Source organism: Brassica napus, chromosome C5 (genome assembly GCF_020379485.1).
Source record: "Brassica napus cultivar Da-Ae chromosome C5, Da-Ae, whole genome shotgun sequence".
NCBI classification, from domain to species: Eukaryota; Viridiplantae; Streptophyta; class Magnoliopsida; order Brassicales; family Brassicaceae; genus Brassica; species Brassica napus.
In genome coordinates, this window is record NC_063448.1 from 51,175,560 (window position 1) to 51,194,267 (window position 18,708).

The 18,708-nt window shown below is 35.7% G+C and overlaps 3 protein-coding genes and 1 long non-coding RNA gene across 8 annotated transcripts; 2 read left to right on the forward strand and 2 right to left on the reverse strand.

The window, feature by feature from the left end:
* The first annotated feature begins 2,553 nt into the window (after positions 1-2,553).
* Positions 2,554-5,031, forward strand: LOC106452525 (zinc finger CCCH domain-containing protein 36). 3 transcript variants are annotated; one of them, XM_022703649.2, is made up of 4 exons: positions 2,554-2,663; positions 2,757-2,880; positions 3,565-3,616; positions 4,151-5,031. In XM_022703649.2, exons 2-4 carry the CDS (start codon positions 2,802-2,804, stop codon positions 4,740-4,742), a joined length of 723 nt encoding a protein of 240 aa, XP_022559370.1. In that variant the 5' UTR covers positions 2,554-2,663; positions 2,757-2,801; the 3' UTR covers positions 4,743-5,031. The 3 variants fall into 3 exon arrangements, with proteins under 3 accessions (XP_022559370.1, XP_013750125.1, XP_022559371.1); XM_013894671.3 differs by having other exon boundaries at positions 2,632-2,880; XM_022703650.2 differs by lacking the exon at positions 3,565-3,616 and having other exon boundaries at positions 2,644-2,880.
* A 1,679-nt stretch (positions 5,032-6,710) lies between these two features.
* LOC106452523 (omega-6 fatty acid desaturase, endoplasmic reticulum) lies at positions 6,711-9,536 on the forward strand. Of its 3 annotated transcripts, none has more exons than XM_013894667.3 (2): positions 6,711-6,966; positions 8,090-9,536. In XM_013894667.3, the coding sequence occupies exons 1-2, from the start codon at positions 6,752-6,754 to the stop codon at positions 9,246-9,248; spliced, it is 1,374 nt and encodes a 457-aa protein (XP_013750121.1). In that variant the 5' UTR covers positions 6,711-6,751; the 3' UTR covers positions 9,249-9,536. The 3 variants fall into 3 exon arrangements, with proteins under 3 accessions (XP_013750121.1, XP_013750122.1, XP_013750123.1); XM_013894668.3 differs by having other exon boundaries at positions 6,864-7,027; XM_013894669.3 differs by lacking the exon at positions 6,711-6,966 and adding an exon at positions 7,959-7,982.
* Positions 9,537-9,902: 366 nt separating this feature from the next.
* Positions 9,903-12,086, reverse strand: LOC106452521 (actin-11). The gene is made up of 5 exons (XM_013894666.3): positions 11,971-12,086; positions 11,689-11,766; positions 11,206-11,599; positions 10,203-10,816; positions 9,903-10,134 (listed from the first exon to the last, which is right to left on the reverse strand). Exons 2-5 carry the CDS (start codon positions 11,746-11,748, stop codon positions 10,069-10,071), a joined length of 1,134 nt encoding a protein of 377 aa, XP_013750120.1. The 5' UTR covers positions 11,749-11,766; positions 11,971-12,086; the 3' UTR covers positions 9,903-10,068.
* A 3,634-nt stretch (positions 12,087-15,720) lies between these two features.
* Positions 15,721-18,128, reverse strand: LOC106452522. The gene is made up of 5 exons (XR_001289821.3): positions 17,920-18,128; positions 17,499-17,557; positions 17,197-17,399; positions 16,899-17,026; positions 15,721-16,513 (listed from the first exon to the last, which is right to left on the reverse strand). It is a non-coding gene; the product is annotated as an uncharacterized LOC106452522 (long non-coding RNA).
* Between the last annotated feature and the right edge of the window lie 580 nt (positions 18,129-18,708).

Sequence of the window (18,708 nt, forward strand, 5' to 3'; positions counted from 1 at the left end):
AAAATCTAAACCCTAAACCCTAAACTCTAAACCCTAAACCCTAAATCCTAAACCCCATCCTTTAACTCTAAACCCTAAGTTTGTGACTTTTGATAAAACATTAAGTGCTATTTTTGTGACTTTTGACTTTGAGTGCTAGTTTGAGAACAAAAAACTTGATTTAGTGTTATTTTTGTCTTTTTCTCATAAAAATATTTTTAATATATATATATATATATATATATATATATATATATATATATATATATATATATTATTAAAACTATTTTTTGTAATTATTAAACTATTTTTTATTTATTAAAACTATTTTTTGTTTATTAGAACTATTTTTATATATTTATTAAATATTTTTAATATCTATAAATCTTTTTTGTGATTAAATTATTTGGGATTCTTTTTAAAAAAAAAAAAATAATTTATATATTAAATATGATTTCAATTTTAATTTTAATTTTATATTTTCGAATTTAAATTTCAAAAATTTTATTTTTTTAAAAAAATTAATATTTTTTACATTCCGAGGAAATTAATTATATTTTTTACTCGATCGATCGATGCGTTTTTGGACATATATCCATCGATCGATCTGTTTATAAAAAACGTTCGGAATATACCGAGGGACATCTTCCTCGGAATATACCGAGGGACACCTTTCCTTGGAATATACCGAGGGACATGTTCCTCGGAATATTTTGAGGAAGATGTCCCTCGGTATATTTCGAACGTTTTTTTATAAACGGATCGATCGATGGATATATGTCCAAAAACGCATCGATCGATGAACTTCCGAGGAAATATCCCGACGAAGTTCTCCCTCGGTATATTCCGAGGAGATTTTCGACAAACTAGTGATCCTCGGAATTTCCTCGGAAATTTGTTTCCTCGGAATTCCGTCGGAAAATTCCGAGGGATTTCCGAGGAAAGAAGAAATTCCGAGGAATTATTTCCGAGGACTTGTTTCGTCGGTATGTCGTCGGAATAACGTTATTCCGACGAAATTCCGACGATTTTTTCCCTCAGTATCCTTGCTGTTTTCTTGTAGTGCAAGAAAGCTAATAGATATTAGCAAGTAAGAAGACATAAGTACTTGATGGCCAAGCAAAAGCCTAGAATTGGAATATCACGACATTCAAGCAAAAGGAGAAGACATATTCCAACAGAGCCAGAGCCATGTTCAAGATGAGACAAACAAATGTGGGTCTATAAGGGGACATAAAGCAAAAACTCAATAAAAAGTTAGGCTAGTGCCTATATCAGCTGGACACATGGGAGAACCAGGTCCATGCTATATAACAATATTATCAAAAGCAGTGTTTTCATATAAGTAGGAGTAACTTTCTTCCCTAGTCCACTCTGTGGTCTAAATAACCACCAGAGGCACTACACAGGATACAAACAAAAGTTGAAAACACACACAGAATCTATGTATAGAGAGTGACAAAGAAAAGGATAAGAAGGTACTTCCATTGAAAGTACGGAGTGTCTGATATATATTGAATGTATAACTATTGTAATTATCAGTCAACAAAGTCCTCACAAAGTCAAGCCTTTCCATAGAGTCTTTTTTCGGTAGACTCTTGTTAGCAATGGATGAATCTTCCAAGTGCCCTGGCGCAATATGTTTCGAGATCGCTTGCCAAACCCAACACTCCAGCTGATCCACCATGACTCTCTCCATCCTCCACTCTACAACCCTACAACCCGCTCGACACCGTCTCCGACGTTCTCAACGCCGCTTTCTTCCGTTAAATCTCCCGTTCCCGTCTTTACCCAACCAAAAGCAATCTCAAGTGCTGTCCAATCTCAAACGGAGGCGAATACTTCATGAGTATCTCAATCGGTACTCGACCAACAGCCTTCAGATCGTCAAATAACATAAGAGAGTTAGACGACGCTTGGATTAAGCCGCTTCTATCATGTTCTATGCTTGGACTCAGACAGAGTATATGACGACTATTTCTTATCAATACATATAGGCCCAAACAATTTAAACTCAACAACTGAGCCCAATAAAAAACTTCGAATAAATGAAACGATGAGTTTCATAATACTGGGACACGTGGCACAATGATGTAAAGTGACTTTCCTAACTGGAATCCTATGTGTCACAATGAGGAGGGAGTAAAACACTTATTTATATAATTAGATAACTATGTATATAACACATAATCGGTTGAATCGAATGTTTTGGTTCAGATCTCAGTACATAACCAAACCGACCCGGTGTCCGAAGTGCTTAGAGCTAAAAACCCATTCGGTATTTGCCTGGTCCCGTTACCGAACCGGACCCATTATTTTGGTTCGGTTTAAGGTGTGGACTCCGGTTTAAGTTAAAACCCCCAGCCCTAGGGTAAATGATAAAACATTTGGTTGTGTATCTCCTCGGTGGTATGGAAAACGTAATAGAATCCGAACTTACTAGACCGGTACGCGATTTATTTTTCGTCTTACGTCGTAAGATGTCGAATAAGGAAAAAGCAACGTCATTATACATGTTAATCCGGTTATCTTTGATCCTTTTCGAGGACATTTCGGTTTACCTTTTTGTTTGTTCAATACGCCACTCCGGTTTAAAAAAAAAAATCGGGAAGAGTTAGGAAAAAAGGAAAATCTCATCTCACCCCCTCGACGACAAGACAACCACCACCCTTAGGGTTAAAAAGGTTTATTTATCTGATTATTATTCTCTCTACTCGTTCGTTCTCCCTTTAATTCCGATTTCGATTTCGATTTGTCTTCTCCGATTTGCTCTCTAGACACTCACAGTAGGGTTTCTAATTCGGATCTGTACACCTTTTGCCATGGATGCTCGTAAGAGAGGACGGCCTGAAGCTGGCTCATTCAACTCCAATGGCGGTGGATTCAAGAAGTCGAAGCAAGGTTAGCTCTTTCGCCTCGTCCTCTTACTTTTCTATCTCAAAAGAGTGTTATAGTTCTGTTGTGCTTCACTTGCTCTGTTAAAGGTTGAAACTTTAGATCTTTATTGCTTGATGGATAGTTTCTCTGTGTCAATTGGATTTGGGGTAGCGATGATTTCTTCAATTCGAGCTTCGTAATATTTTTTGCTCAACAAAAGTTTTTGTTTTTAGTTATGAGATTCTCTAGGATTCAAGTTTGGATCTTTCTTTCGTGCTCACTTGCTGCAGTCTTTGATCTGATGCAAATCTAAAGTCAATTAATTTTTCAGTTTAATTGTGGATGAGCTTTTGATAAGTGATGTTAAAGTTAGTTTGAGTGCTGTTCGTAGCAAGCTTATTGTTATTTGACTTTCTCTTGAGTTTCATTATTGCTTTAGTTTAATCCCTTTTGCATTAGCTAGTAACATCTTATCACCATGCCCAAAGCTTGAGTTTGCTGTGATTGAATTAGCCTTTTTATGTGTTAGTTATTCATGTGTCTAGTTGTTGGTAAATAATCCTGAAAATTCTAGAGAATATATCTTGCAGCTTTGATTTATGTGTGAAGTTACATATAGATGAATTTGATATGTATGATTCTAAAAGCAAATATTATTGAACATCAGCAAAGTCTTAACTAAAGAAAAACACTTAATCTTTGGAACAGAGATGGAATCTGGTTTAGGAAGCAAATCGAAGCCATGCACAAAATTTTTCAGGTTATAATCCTTTTCTTAACTAAATTAATATTTAAAATTGTTATTTATAGTCTGAGCTTTAAATTGACAAGTAAAAATGTATGCTAATGAAGTAGTTAGTTGTTATTACAGGTATGCATCATCCTTCATGCTAAACAAGTTAAAAAAAAGTTTCAGTATAACAAATATGATATTCACTAGGAACGGAAAAACAAATCTGGATTATAAATTTAGAAATATTAAGCTCAACTGGTGATTATAGCTTAGAAAATCAATCCACACCTTTTGTTTGAGCTGTGGCAGTAGTTAAGATATGTGTTGTAATTCTCTGTTTGGTGGTAAGATATTAGTTATTGTGTTTGTATCATCATGGTCATATAGTGTCTAGTAAGGTTGTTGCATTACTGAATACTGGTGAACATGTCCGTCATAGACAAGCAGTTAGCATAGTTGCTATGTGCCAATTCTTCTGTGTTTCAACTGTTTGTTCTCTTGTGTCTTCTCAATGCCAATGGTTTTTAACTTTCTGACGTATTTGTTATCCTTCTTTTGCAGCACTTCTGGCTGTCCTTTTGGTGAGAACTGCCATTTCTTGCACTTTGTTCCCGGAGGATACAATCCTATGGCACAGATGACAAACATGGGATCACCCATGTCTCAAGTTTCCAGAAACATGCAAGGTGGTGGTGGTGGTGGGGGCCGATTTTCGGGGAGAGGAGAGTCTGGACCTGGCCACGTCTCTAGCTTTGGTGCCTCAGCCACAGCCAAAATCAGTGTGGATGCTTCCTTGGCAGGCGCAATCATTGGAAAAGGTGGAGTCTGTTCGAAACAGATATGTCGTCAAACAGGAGCAAAGCTATCGATCCAAGACCACGAGAGAGATCCCAACCTGAAGAACATTGAGCTTGAAGGAACATTCGAGCAGATCAACGAAGCGAGCGCAATGGTTAGAGAGCTGATTGGGAGGCTTAATTCTGCATCTAGGAGACCACCTGGTGGTGGTGGCGGTGGACTTGGTTCAGAAGGGAAACCGCATCCAGGGAGCAACTTCAAAACGAAGATGTGTGAGAGATTCTCGAAAGGAAGCTGTACATTTGGTGATAGATGTCACTTTGCACACGGGGAAGCAGAGCTACGCAGGTCATGAATTGCGCCTAGAGTTGCTGGTGGAGTTAGAGAGTTTGCTGGCGAAACAAGTCTCTTTCATTTGTTGTGGTGATTCCTAATATCATCTTCTCCTACTTGTTTTTAGTTGTCTTTGTTTTTTGAGACTACAATGTTTAGTTTTCATTGTCAGTGTAAGTTTTCCCCATTTGGTGTTTTTTTAGAATCTAGTTTGAATTTGAGATGGGGGGATGCTTGATGAATGATTGACAAAACAGTGGTTAGGATTTGTATGCTGTTTCTACTTAATATTTCATGTTTTCTCTGCTTTATTTTGGTCAGTAAGTTCATGTGTTTCTCTGACATGTGTGTGATTATCAGCTTTGATTATTTTCCGAGTATGTAGATGTTATAGTTCTCTTATGATAGACAATATAACTAAAAATTCATGTTAATAATAGCCGTCGCTGATAGTAACAGCTGAATAAATGAAATGAAATCATGGTAGGTGATGATCTTAAAAAAAATGTTGAAAATAATGTGCGTTGTTACAATAGCATCTCCTAACCACTTTTATATATGTCTCTATAATAGCATTTAGATTTAGAAGTAAAATCACTGCAATCCTACTTTATTTCTTCCTCTAAAATAAAAATTGTTATTTTCACGGAAATACATTCCTTTATAATAAAAACATACTTTTTTATTCACAAAATAATCTTTTAATTTTTTATTTTAACAATTATAACCAAAATAAATATTTTTTAATGAAAATGTACTGTTTATATAAATATATAATCATACTTTTTATTTACATAATAGTTTCTATAAAAATATTCAGTATAAATAATATCATAGTTTTATGAATGTTACACTAAATTGGATTGGTTTTCAACTTTCACAAATAAAAAGTACTATTTATAAAATTAGAAAAAAATATATCAAGACTATTCTTTTTTAGAGGAAGAAATAGAAGAATACATTGGAAACAAATCTATCTCTATTATATAGTTTTCCTATTTTAGAAAAAAAAAATAGAGAAATACATTGGAGATGGTTTAAGCGGTAGTAACACAAAGAAAAACTCTAAATATCTTAAGAGCATCTCTAATGTACACTTCTGTAATTTCTTCTAAAATAGAGATCTCTATTATAGAGGTGAAAATGCTCCAATGTATGCCTCTATAATAGAATTCATCTATTTTAAAAGAAAATATAGAGAAAAATTACTTTTTGCTTTTATATTTAAAGGTGGAAATAAAATATCTCTATATAAATAAATAAACTCTATTATACATGTATACATTGGAGCATTTTCACTTTTATAATAGAGTTTTTTTATTTTAAGAAAAAATATAGAGATAGAAATAGAAATAGAAATAGAGATGAGTTGGAGATTAGAAATAGAGATGAGTTTGAGATGTTGTTACGTAAGAAAGAGCTAGAGCTTTAATAAAGTACTTAAATTAATTACTAGTCGGCAGTCGCTGCCTACTTGTTTACCACCTAAATTAATTTATTATAATATATATTACGAATCTCCAAAGTACACATCACACACACTCTACTCACGTGATCTCAACCACAATGTCTGCAGATATTTTTTATAGTTTTTTCTCACATGGGAGAGAAGAAGCCAAGCACGATCCTCCATCCTCAACTTTATAGCATTTTTTTCTTTTCTTTCCGGCTACCACTTGTGAGTCGAGTCGGCAAGGGCGTTTCCTTATATTAAAGTAAAGACATCAAATACCATCGTCTTAATGCTAATTAACGTAATTGATGAGTTCTATAACATAATCCAAACTAGTCTTTGTGAACATTAGGATTGGGTAAACCAATATTTACATTTTAAAAACAAAATACAAAAAGAAACGTGATAAACTTTATAAAAGCAATTATATGATCACTGCATCTTTTCCACTTTTCCGTAAATAAATACATAAAAGTGCCGTAAATATCAGATATTTGGAGTAGAAAAGTAATAAAGAAAAGAAATATGAGGAGAGGGAATAATGGAGGGGGCCCACTTGTAAAAAAGAAAGAAAAGAGATGTCACTCAATCGTCTCCCACGGGCCCCCGTCAATTTAAACGGCCTGCCTTCTGCCCAATCGCATCTTATCAGAACCAGACAGATTCATTACCAAAGAGATAGAGAAAGAGAGAGAGAGAGAGAGAGAGAGAGAGTGAGTTTGAGGAGGAGCTTCTTCGTAGGGTTCATCGTTATTAACGTTAAATCTTCACCCCCTACGTCAGCCAGCTCAAGGTCCCTTTCTTCTTCCATTTCTTTTCATTCTACGTTGTTTTCAATCTTATGAAACTTTCTGGTCTGTGCTTTTCTTATCGCTTTTCTATTCTATCTATCATTTTTGCATTTCAGTCGATTTAATTCTAGATCTGTTAATATTAAACTATAGATCTGTTCTTGATTCTCTGTTTTCATGTGTGAAATCTGATGCTGTATTAATCTGATTATATTGTCTATACCGTGGAGAATATCAAATGTTGCATTTTCATTTGTCCGAATACAAAGTGTTTGACTTTCAATCGTTTTTAATTATATATATATATATATTTTTTGATGGGTTGGTGGAGTTGAAAAATCACCATAGCAGTCTCACGTCCTGGTTTTAGAAATATCCTATTCAAAATTATATATTTGTTTACTTGTTTTAGATCTGGACCTGAGACATATAAGTACCTATTTGTTGAATCTTTGGGTAAAAACTTATGTCTCTGGGTAAAATTTGCTGGGAGATTTGACCGATTCCTATTGGCTCTTGATTCTGTAGTTACGTAATACATGAAAAAGTTTCATTTGGCCTATGCTCACTTCATGCTTATAAACGTTTTCTTGCAAATTAATTGGATTAGATGTTATTTCATAGATTCAGTCATTCAGATACAATGGAGTTGCATGAAGAAAATAATAGAATTCGTGACAGTAAAAAAGATTGTATTTTTGTTTGTTTGTTTATGTTTAAAAGTCTATATGTTGACAATAGAGTTGCTCTCAACTGTTTCATTTAGCTTCTTTTTTTGTCAAGTTGCTTATTCTTAGAGACATTGTGATTATGACTTGTCTTCTTTAACGTAGTTTAGTAATAAAAGACGAAAGAAATTGATATCCACAAGAAAGAGATGTGAGCTGTAGCGTATCAAATCTCGTTCATTTACTAGTAGTATTCTCAACGCTATCGTTTATTTATTTTTCTTTCGTTGGTTTGCCACTATATGCCACTTCTCTCCTCTTTGTCCCACGTACTATCCATTTTTTTTGTGGTAGTCCATTTTCTTGTAACTTATAATAACGTAACTCTGAATCTTTTGTCTGTAGATTAATTTGTTGGTTTAATTAACTTTTAAGTCTTTGCTTTTGGCTTATGCAGAAACATGGGTGCAGGTGGAAGAATGCAAGTGTCTCCTCCCTCCAAGAAGTCTGAAACCGACACCATCAAGCGCGTACCCTGCGAGACACCGCCCTTCACTGTCGGAGAACTCAAGAAAGCAATCCCACCGCACTGTTTCAAACGCTCGATCCCTCGCTCTTTCTCCTACCTCATCTGGGACATCATCATAGCCTCCTGCTTCTACTACGTCGCCACCACTTACTTCCCTCTCCTCCCTCACCCTCTCTCCTACTTCGCCTGGCCTCTCTACTGGGCCTGCCAAGGGTGCGTCCTAACCGGCGTCTGGGTCATAGCCCACGAGTGCGGCCACCACGCCTTCAGCGACTACCAGTGGCTTGACGACACCGTCGGTCTCATCTTCCACTCCTTCCTCCTCGTCCCTTACTTCTCCTGGAAGTACAGTCATCGACGCCACCATTCCAACACTGGCTCCCTCGAGAGAGACGAAGTGTTTGTCCCCAAGAAGAAGTCAGACATCAAGTGGTACGGCAAGTACCTCAACAACCCTTTGGGACGCACCGTGATGTTAACGGTTCAGTTCACTCTCGGCTGGCCGTTGTACTTAGCCTTCAACGTCTCGGGAAGACCTTACGACGGCGGCTTCGCTTGCCATTTCCACCCCAACGCTCCCATCTACAACGACCGCGAGCGTCTCCAGATATACATCTCCGACGCTGGCATCCTCGCCGTCTGCTACGGTCTCTTCCGTTACGCCGCCGCGCAGGGAGTGGCCTCGATGGTCTGCTTCTACGGAGTCCCGCTTCTGATTGTCAATGGTTTCCTCGTGTTGATCACTTACTTGCAGCACACGCATCCTTCCCTGCCTCACTACGATTCGTCCGAGTGGGATTGGTTGAGGGGAGCTTTGGCTACCGTTGACAGAGACTACGGAATCTTGAACAAGGTCTTCCACAATATTACCGACACGCACGTGGCGCATCATCTGTTCTCCACGATGCCGCATTATCACGCGATGGAAGCTACCAAGGCGATAAAGCCGATACTGGGAGAGTATTATCAGTTCGATGGGACGCCGGTGGTTAAGGCGATGTGGAGGGAGGCGAAGGAGTGTATCTATGTGGAACCGGACAGGCAAGGTGAGAAGAAAGGTGTGTTCTGGTACAACAATAAGTTATGAGGATATGATGATGGTGAAAGAACAAAGAAGATATTGTCACGAACCTTTCTCTTGCTGTCTCTGGTCGTCTTTGTTTTAAGAAGCTATGTTTTCGTTTCAATAATCTTAACTATCCATTTTGTTGTGTTTTCTGACATTTTGGCTAAGTTATGTGATGTGGGACACGTTAGTGTCTAAAATGTCTCTGTGTCTGTATTGTTCTTCTCATCTGTGACTTTCGGACAACTAAACTCTTGTTCTCGAACTACCTCAATGTGGCATTAATGAAAGTGTTATTGTTGATTTTAATCTGAAACTGCTATTATTTAGTGAATTTTTACATCAGCCAACTTGTTTGTTTAAGACCTACCAATGGTATAAGAAGGTTTGTGTACTAATGTTCACCATGTCCATAGTGTTAAGACATAACCATGATCTTCTGTCCAATTAATTTGCGTCGAGTTATCGTGTTATTTGGCACCTTTACTATGTTTTTTTGTAAAGAACTCCTTACAGAATAGCTTTTTGTAAAGAACTACGTTTTATCTTTTTGTAAGAACCTTTTAACAAAAGCCAAATTCATTATTACCTGGCACAAGAAAAAACTCTGGTTTCTTCCTCTTTCTCTGTTTTTAGATTTGAGGAGGAACATGAAGATGAAGAAAAAGAAACAAATAAATAACAAATCTCTTTTTTTCCATTAACGGCAGAAACACCAAAACAGAGTGACAACAAGAAACAAATGTAGTGAGGAAAAACCAAAGAAAAAAGAATATTCTGAAACCAACTCGTTGAACATATTCAAATACGAAACAATCTTTCATCCAACGGCGAGCGTAATCTAGAAGCATTTCCTGTGGACTATCGATGGCCCTGCCTCATCATACTCAGCCTTTGCTATCCACATCTGCAAGACCAACATTGTGTATCATAGTCAGCTTAAAAACGAGTAACAAGCAGAATCGACAATTTTACCTGTTGGAAGGTACTGAGTGATGCTAGAATAGATCCTCCAATCCAAACACTATACTTCCTCTCCGGTGGAGCAACCACCTTAATCTTCATACTACTCGGAGCCAAAGCAGTAATCTCCTTACTCATCCTATCAGCAATCCCAGGGAACATCGTGGTACCACCACTAAGCACAATGTTTCCATACAAATCTTTCCTAATATCCACATCACATTTCATGATCGAATTGTAAGTCGTCTCGTGGATACCAGCAGCTTCCATTCCGACCAAAGACGGCTGGAAAAGAACCTCAGGACACCTGAACCTCTCCCCTCCGATGGTGATCACCTGTCCATCAGGCAACTCGTAGCTCTTGTCGACGGATGAGCTAGTGTTCGCCGTCTCCATCTCTTGCTCGTAGTCAAGTGCTATGTAAGCGAGTTTCTCTTTCACGTCTCTCACGATCTCACGCTCTGCTGTTGTTGTGAACGAGTAGCCACGCTCGGTTAAAATCTTCATGAGGTAGTCAGTGAGGTCACGACCTGCGAGATCAAGACGCAGAATGGCGTGTGGAAGAGCATATCCTTCGTAGATTGGAACAGTGTGACTCACACCATCTCCAGAGTCCAATACAATACCTGAAACAATGATTCCACATCAATAAAAGTGTTCTACCTTTTTTTTTATCAACAAAAGTGTTCTTCTACCTTATAAACTCTCTAGATAATTATAACATAATAATAATAAATAATTTATAATTATAATAATTAATATTTTTTAGTATAAAATCTTATGAGAATAAACAATATAAATATTATTATTTGTAAATATTTAAACTCTTATATTATTATTTTTTTCCAACCACTACACTCTTATATTACATATATTGTTATAATTGGTAAACAACTAGGTCGAAGATAGGCATTGAGTTACCGTCTCAGCGCTAAAATGTCTACTAAAATTATATTACATTACATTGAGAAAGCTAAGATGAACATCATAAACCAATGGTGTTTGAAGATCTTACCAGTAGTACGACCACTGGCGTAGAGGGACAAAACAGCTTGGATAGCGACATACATAGCGGGGGTGTTGAACGTTTCAAACATAATCTGAGTCATTTTCTCACGATTAGCTTTAGGATTGAGAGGAGCCTCTGTGAGAAGAACGGGATGCTCTTCAGGTGCAACACGCAGCTCGTTGTAGAAAGTGTGATGCCAAATCTTCTCCATGTCATCCCAGTTGCTGACAATACCATGCTCAATAGGGTACTTGAGAGTCAAGATACCTCTCTTTGACTGAGCCTCGTCACCAACGTAAGCATCTTTTTGCCCCATACCAACCATCACACCAGTGTGACGTGGTCTACCAACAATGCTTGGGAACACAGCTCTTGGTGCATCGTCTCCCGCGAATCCAGCCTTTCATATAGAGATTTGGAGGTAAGAAAATTAAAAGATTTTCAGACAGCATTATATTAAACAAAGTTGTTACGTTTATGATTGATTACCTTAACCATTCCTGTTCCATTGTCACACACTAGTGGCTGAATGTCCTCTCCATCTGCCATTTTCTAATGATTCTGAAACTATATATATATATATATATATATATATGTCAATGATTCAATTGATTACAAAAACACAATAACATTCTTGAAAAAAATCAAATGAACATGAACTCAAACAAAGATCTCTGATTCACTCACATTGTTACAAAATACAAAAAATCAATTTAACATTTTACCAAAGAAAAACAAAAAATCGAGAAAAGTCTGGTAATTTATTTTTACCTGATAGTTTGCGAGGAGAGGAAAAATAGTACGAAGAGAACAAAGAGAAGAGCGAACGAAGAAGAGAATATATAGGAAGAGTCTTTCTGAGAAAAGAAGTTTTATTTTATTTTAATGGTGGAAGAAGATCCGAGCCGTTGATATTTGTAAGATGTGACCGAAGAAGGACCCCACGACGAGTCATGTTGATGGTGGATACAGCTGTCTCATAAAGAGTAACGACACTCCATTTAATTATTTTATTAATCTTTCGAAATTTGGTAACGTAACTGAAAGTATCTACTCTGTAAAGTATTAAATGGGCTGGAAAATGTTCCTTAAGGGACAAATCCAACCAAAAATTAGTTATTAATATTAACGGGCTGAAAAATGCTTGAATAAAAAGTTAATTATTAATATTAACGGGCTGAAAAATGCTTGAATGTGATATGTTAACCCTACTAATTTTAATAAAGTTTACTAGATTCTGCCAGTATATTTGTTTTTATTCAGAAACTAGGGCTGGCCCGCCCTACGGACGGAATGAATATTTAAAAATAATTTAAATTGTTAAAATAAGTATTTAATGAAAATTTTTATTAATTAAAAATATAAATATTAGTTATATTTCTTTTTCTTGGGGTGGCATTACATATAATAACTTATGTGGTGCATTATTAATATTGTGTAAGTTGTGATTGAGATGTAAGAGTGAAGTTGTGATCGAGAAGTTATTAATATTGTGTAAGTGAGAAGTTATTAATATTGATAATTTATATTATTTATTTAAAATCTTAGGGGGTTTTAACTTGTTTTTGTTTTTTCCATTTTTGTTATGTTTTTAACTTTAAAAGTGTTTATAAATTATAAACTGCTAAATTCCCATTGAAATTTTGTGATTGAAATTTAAATATTTATAACAAAATACAAATAATTACAAAAACATACGTAAGATATATTTGTATTGTATTTTTTAATAACATATACCATATAAAACCAACTAATTATTTAAATTTAGATTTTAATAGCTGCATTGTATTTTTTAATAACAATTATGAATTACTAAAAACATATACTATTTGAATTTTTATTAATATATAGTGATTTCCAACAGAATATGCGAATGATTATTTTTATCTGAAAATGAGAAACATTTTGACTAAAATATTGTGTCTCGATACATGTGACCACGTCAATTTAATATATCGGATCATTAAGTGTCCAAATATTTTGTAATGTTATTTTCTCAGTTTCATAAGATAATTTGAATATATAACTTTATTTCTAATGTTATTGGTTAGTGTATTTTAATAGATTTAGAAATCCAAATTAAATATATTATTATTAGTTATATAATTGTAAAATATATATTGAAATCATGTGTTACTGGTGGCATGATTTAAAAATTCTAATTCAAAACAAGTGTTATTCAATCATACTATTTATTAATAGATTTGATTTCATAATGGATTTGAATAGATTTGTATATATTTCTTTGTTAAAATATAAATTCTCAAATCTGAAGGTAACCCGAAAGAAAACCATCGGATTTGTAAATACTAATTTTTTTTTTTTTTTTTTGACAGCAAGAAATTTACAGACTCATGTTGACTCTGTAAACCATATTGGTAACTCCGCATCCATGTGAACGACAAAGGACAGTTGCTTGCGTGCACTACGTGCTAAGCTATCCGCCCGAAGGTTCGCCGTCCGAGGTACATGGACGATGTCTGAGTTGAGGAAGTTTCCTTTGAGGAGTTTGATATCTTCCAAGTAGCTTCCAAATGCTGGCCATTCTTCTGGTTCCGAAACCATCTTCACCAATTGAGAACAATCCGTTGCAAACGTAACCTGGACCTGTCTTAAATTCCTCATACATTTCATTGCCCAAATCAAAGCCTCTATCTCCGAATGCAGGGGAGAGAGGCATGCCCTTACATTCCTTGCCCCCAGTAGACCCTCGAACCCCGGTAAAGTACTATGCCAGCCTTGCCCTGACATTAATTCTTTATCCTTCCATGATCCATCAATAAAACACCATCGACCTGATGTCTCTAAAGGAGGAATGGTTTGTACCGAAAGCCCCCTCCTTGGTTCATTTCTCACTTGTGCGTCTGCCCAGAGTGATGATTCCACTTCAGCCAATTTAAGAGTATCCCGCGGATCAATATCCAAATTACTATAAACTTTGTTATTTCGGGCTTTCCATATATACCATAAAATCCATGCAAAATGGTGGTCATCCATTTGCGGTTGTACTCTCCAAAAAAGATGATCCATATTAACAAATAAAGAGCTGATAGGGAAGATATTATGCGGTGAAGGAATCTTGGATAGTGCCCACACTTGACGTGCAGGAGGACATTCAAAAAATACATGATTTATTGATTCTTCCGGATCTCCACAACGAGCACAACATATATCTCCTCTGATCCCTCGTGCCTTTAAATTTTTCATCACCGATATACATCCTGATACCATTTGCCACAAGAAATGCCGTATCTTTGGTGGACACCGCACTTTCCAGCAGAAAGCTTTAAGTATATCCACTGTGGGGCCATTAAAAACAGGAGGTTTTAACCTATCAGGGTAAATACGTTCAACCTGATAACCTGATTGGACCGAATATTTTCCATTATTAGTAAAATGCCATCCATCCTTATCCTCCATCTGAATCCTACTTAAAGGGATACTTTCAATAATTCTTACATCCTTCGGATCCACTAGAGCCCTGATTGCCTGTATATTCCATGAACGAGATTCCTGATTGATGAGGGAATCCACTGTGAGTTCCGGATAAAAGTTGTGAAATTTTTATTTGCTGGTCTCGGGCGAGTGGCTGGGATCCAAGGATCATTCCATACAGAGATAGATGATCCTGTTCCCACCCTTTTAATTAGTCCTTTACAAACCAGAGATCTAGCAGAAGTAATACTCTTCCAGCCATATGACGGGGAGTAAGATCGGATCGGTTCCAGGGGTGAAGCATTCCTGTAATACCGTCCTTTGAAAACTCTTGAAAAAAGAGTATTTGGTTTCTCAATTAGCCTCCATAGTTGCTTACCAAGCATTGCTGTATTAAAATCCATAAGATCCTTAAAGCCCAAACCACCATTATCTTTGGTTTCACACACTTTATCCCATGATTTCCAATGCATACCTCTTGCACTACCCCCTGGACTCCACCAAAATTGTGCTACAGCACCCGTCAGCTTCTTAACTGTAGCTTTTGGTAACCTATACACAGACATCACATGGTTTGGTAAGGCCGTAATCACCGATTTAATAATCACCTCCTTTCCACCTTTTGTAAAAAAACGAAAGGTCCATCCATTAACCCTTTTATTCAACCGCTCTTGAACAAATCCAAACACTTGTACCTTTATGTATATTTAAATTTGATACTAATTTAAATTTGTATATTAAATTTTAACTTTATGAACAAATCCAAATACTAATTTAAATTTGTATATTAAATTTTAACATATGTATATTTTACTTTGATTTGTAAATATTATTTGGATTTCTGAATCAACTAAAATACATAAACTAAATAATAATATATTTTCTTTGGAAATTTTAAATGTATGGACTATTAAATCATGCAAATACTATGAAAAACAAATTGATCTACAATTGGTATAAAACTATTTCCATGTATGAGATACAATATTGTTACGAACCTAAAATTATAGTTTATTATACTATCACCTATTACTGTTATTTTTGTAAAACAATATTTTAATTTTAGATAGAACTTCAAGATTACTCTTTTGGTAACTGTTGCCTTAATATTCCCGGTTCTATTACATCAGCCATTGAAATAAAATGTTACTAATAAAGTAAGTTACTGCTGGTAACTAAAATTCAGAAACCGAGATGACTTAACTCTTCTATTATAACGTAGATTTATACATTTATAAAACAGATCTTACATAATCAACTTCTTCACATCAGACTCACTTACGTGACCTTTTTCTAGGATTTCCTTGTGAGATTGGGTTTGTTCAGTTCCTAGACTCAGTTTCTTCGCCTTTGACCCTTCTATTCTTCTTCCATAAATTCTCCTTTCCATTTTCTCAACTCTTGTTCTACGCCTAACTCTTCTTCTTTAGCTTTCTCAATTTCTTCTGCAAGTGTTTTTTGCTTCTTCCTCTCCAAGTTACCTTGTCTATTTCTCTAGCTTCCTCGATCTCAGAACAACTGTTGCAACCATTGTATTGGCTTCTTCTTCAGCATCATGAGCACGCTAGCTAAGCAGACGGCGGCTAATGCCAACCTCTCTGAACCCTTAGCAGCCTTAGTTTATTCCTAAGTTGCAAATAAAATGGTCTCCATTGTACTTGCCCCAGCCTTTGCTTGCTCTGCTTCTTCTTGAGACTTTCGAAGCTCTTCAGTGAATGATTTTGCACTGTGACAGTGAAAATTTTTTCTTCATCAGCCTTTGTGTTGCTTTCTGCGGCTGCTTCGGTAGCTCCGCTATTTATCTTATGGCTTCTTTTTCCTTGGACTCAGAAATAGCTATTCTCATGTTATACGACCATCACTCGCCAGCAAAACAAACCTGGATAAACATAAGGCATTGTTTACTAAAAGCATGAGAAATGAAACTAAAAATCATCTTTCTTGGCTTTTTTTCAAAAAAAAATATGGTAACAAAACCATAAACTCCGAATTATCACAATATGCTTAATTCTATGGAGGGACATCAAGAGAATCTACGAATGATATCTTTTTTGAATTCTCTGTAATCCGTAACCATAAGCTATCAGTATTGTGAAACACTAACATCTAACAACCTAAAATCAGACAACAACCCCACAAAGTTGTAGTTTTATGACAATACAATGAAGCATTTCTCTCCCACCAACCATCAAAGAGTATGCAAACCTAAAGCCAACTGAAGCATACACCTTAAGATTAAAACTTGGGAGAACTGTAAAGTAGACCTCTGGTTTTGGGGTGACTTTAACAGCAACCTCCTGACCCTTGAGCTCTCTTTCTTGAACTTAGGCTAGCAGAGCAAGTGCAACCAAAATGACCTCTCCCGAGCTCTCCCATCTGAAACTGCATACCTCTGTATTCAGAAAACATACTGACAACACGTTAGTTTGTAGTAACTAAAATAAAGAGAGCCCAGCAAATAATTATTATTTTACAGAACCAGACAACATCAAAATCAGATATATTTTTTTGTTAGGTAGAACTTGTTGCAGTTTTGAAAAATAGTAATAAGAATTTGCTCACTCTTTATGATGAAGATGTACTAAGACACCGTCCCTCTGCAAACTGCTGTTGATGTCCATAATACTTGTATTGTATCCATCCTTCACCGTGAAGTTTGTTTATGTTTGGCAGAATGACGGTTAGAATGGAAAAGTGTTTGGTTATTCAAACTCTAAGGCAGCTGTATCTTCTTTTTAGGCTTGTTGAGCTTTTTCTTCTTCTTTCTACAAAAACATGTCACAGACTCAGAGTTAGCCAAGTTCGGTATTACTAAAGCAAGAGGCCTAAACAACACAGAACTGCAGATAAGTTAATTGACCCACCAACTTCCACTCATCTGCCTAGCACTCCTCATCCTTTACTCGTGTGTAGCTTCTTCAGCCTATGCCAGACAGTATGAAGAAATTTTTATTAGGAAAACGTTGCCACGTACTAACGCTACAATCTTAAACTTTCACAGTTAGGGCCTGTAACTGTTCGACTGATATTCATGTAGTTTCCCATCCTTGCTACTTGGTTACATATGTGAATTAGATAGAACAATCAACAAACAAATAAATAATCAACAAAAAAATAAAAAATCTGTAAAACTTGGTTAAATGATTCAACACAACGCATAAGTTCAATAACATAATCAAGGATAAAAAAAGTTGGTAAGTGGATTCACACGGCGGAGTCGTTACAAATATAATCAAATTTTTTTTAATAGATTGATAGGATGCTTTAGATTGTAGGGATGCTAACCTTATTATAGTGGAACCTCCACTGATTGATTTCTAGATTGGATCAGTAGGAAAAAGATGAATAAATTGCTCCAAACTCTAGATTCGCTACTGCGCAGATTGATTGATGGATCAGTGAATGGATAGAAACTTTAGAATTTCTTACTGCGGAGAAGAGAGAGCGTGAAACGATAAAATAAGAAAAGCGGCGTTTCAAACATCATATTATGCTTTATATCGATATGGGCTTTAATAAAGTAAAATACACATACGAAGCCAAGCCCAACGGAATCCGATGAAAAAACAAATGAAACGGAGCGTTTAATAAGGTGGACACATGTTAACGCGAGAGAGCTCGACTTTCCTAGCTGGAATCTGACGTGGAGCCCTCAGGAGTGAGGTGACTCTACTTTATATATAAAGATTTAGAAATTTAATTTTCATGTTTGTCTTTTTCTTTGTAATCATATTTGTGTTTTTCTTTGAGATCATATTTGTGTATAAATTTTAATCAAAATCTATTTATAAAATAATATCAATTTAAAAGTTGATCTGACATACGCTCGTATTTTTGTAATCATATATGTTCGTATGCTCGTTTTTTTGTAACCATCTGTGTCTATTCTAGATTTTGATCTCCACTTTTAAAGTGTATATTTATTTGCTAAACAAATCAAATTTATTTGATATAAATTTGTATTTTTGATTTTTAATTACATTTAAATGTTACAAATAAAGCATTATAATTGTGCAGATTGTAATATGTTTTCTAATAGAAATAATTTTGATGATGAAATATGTAACCAAGTTT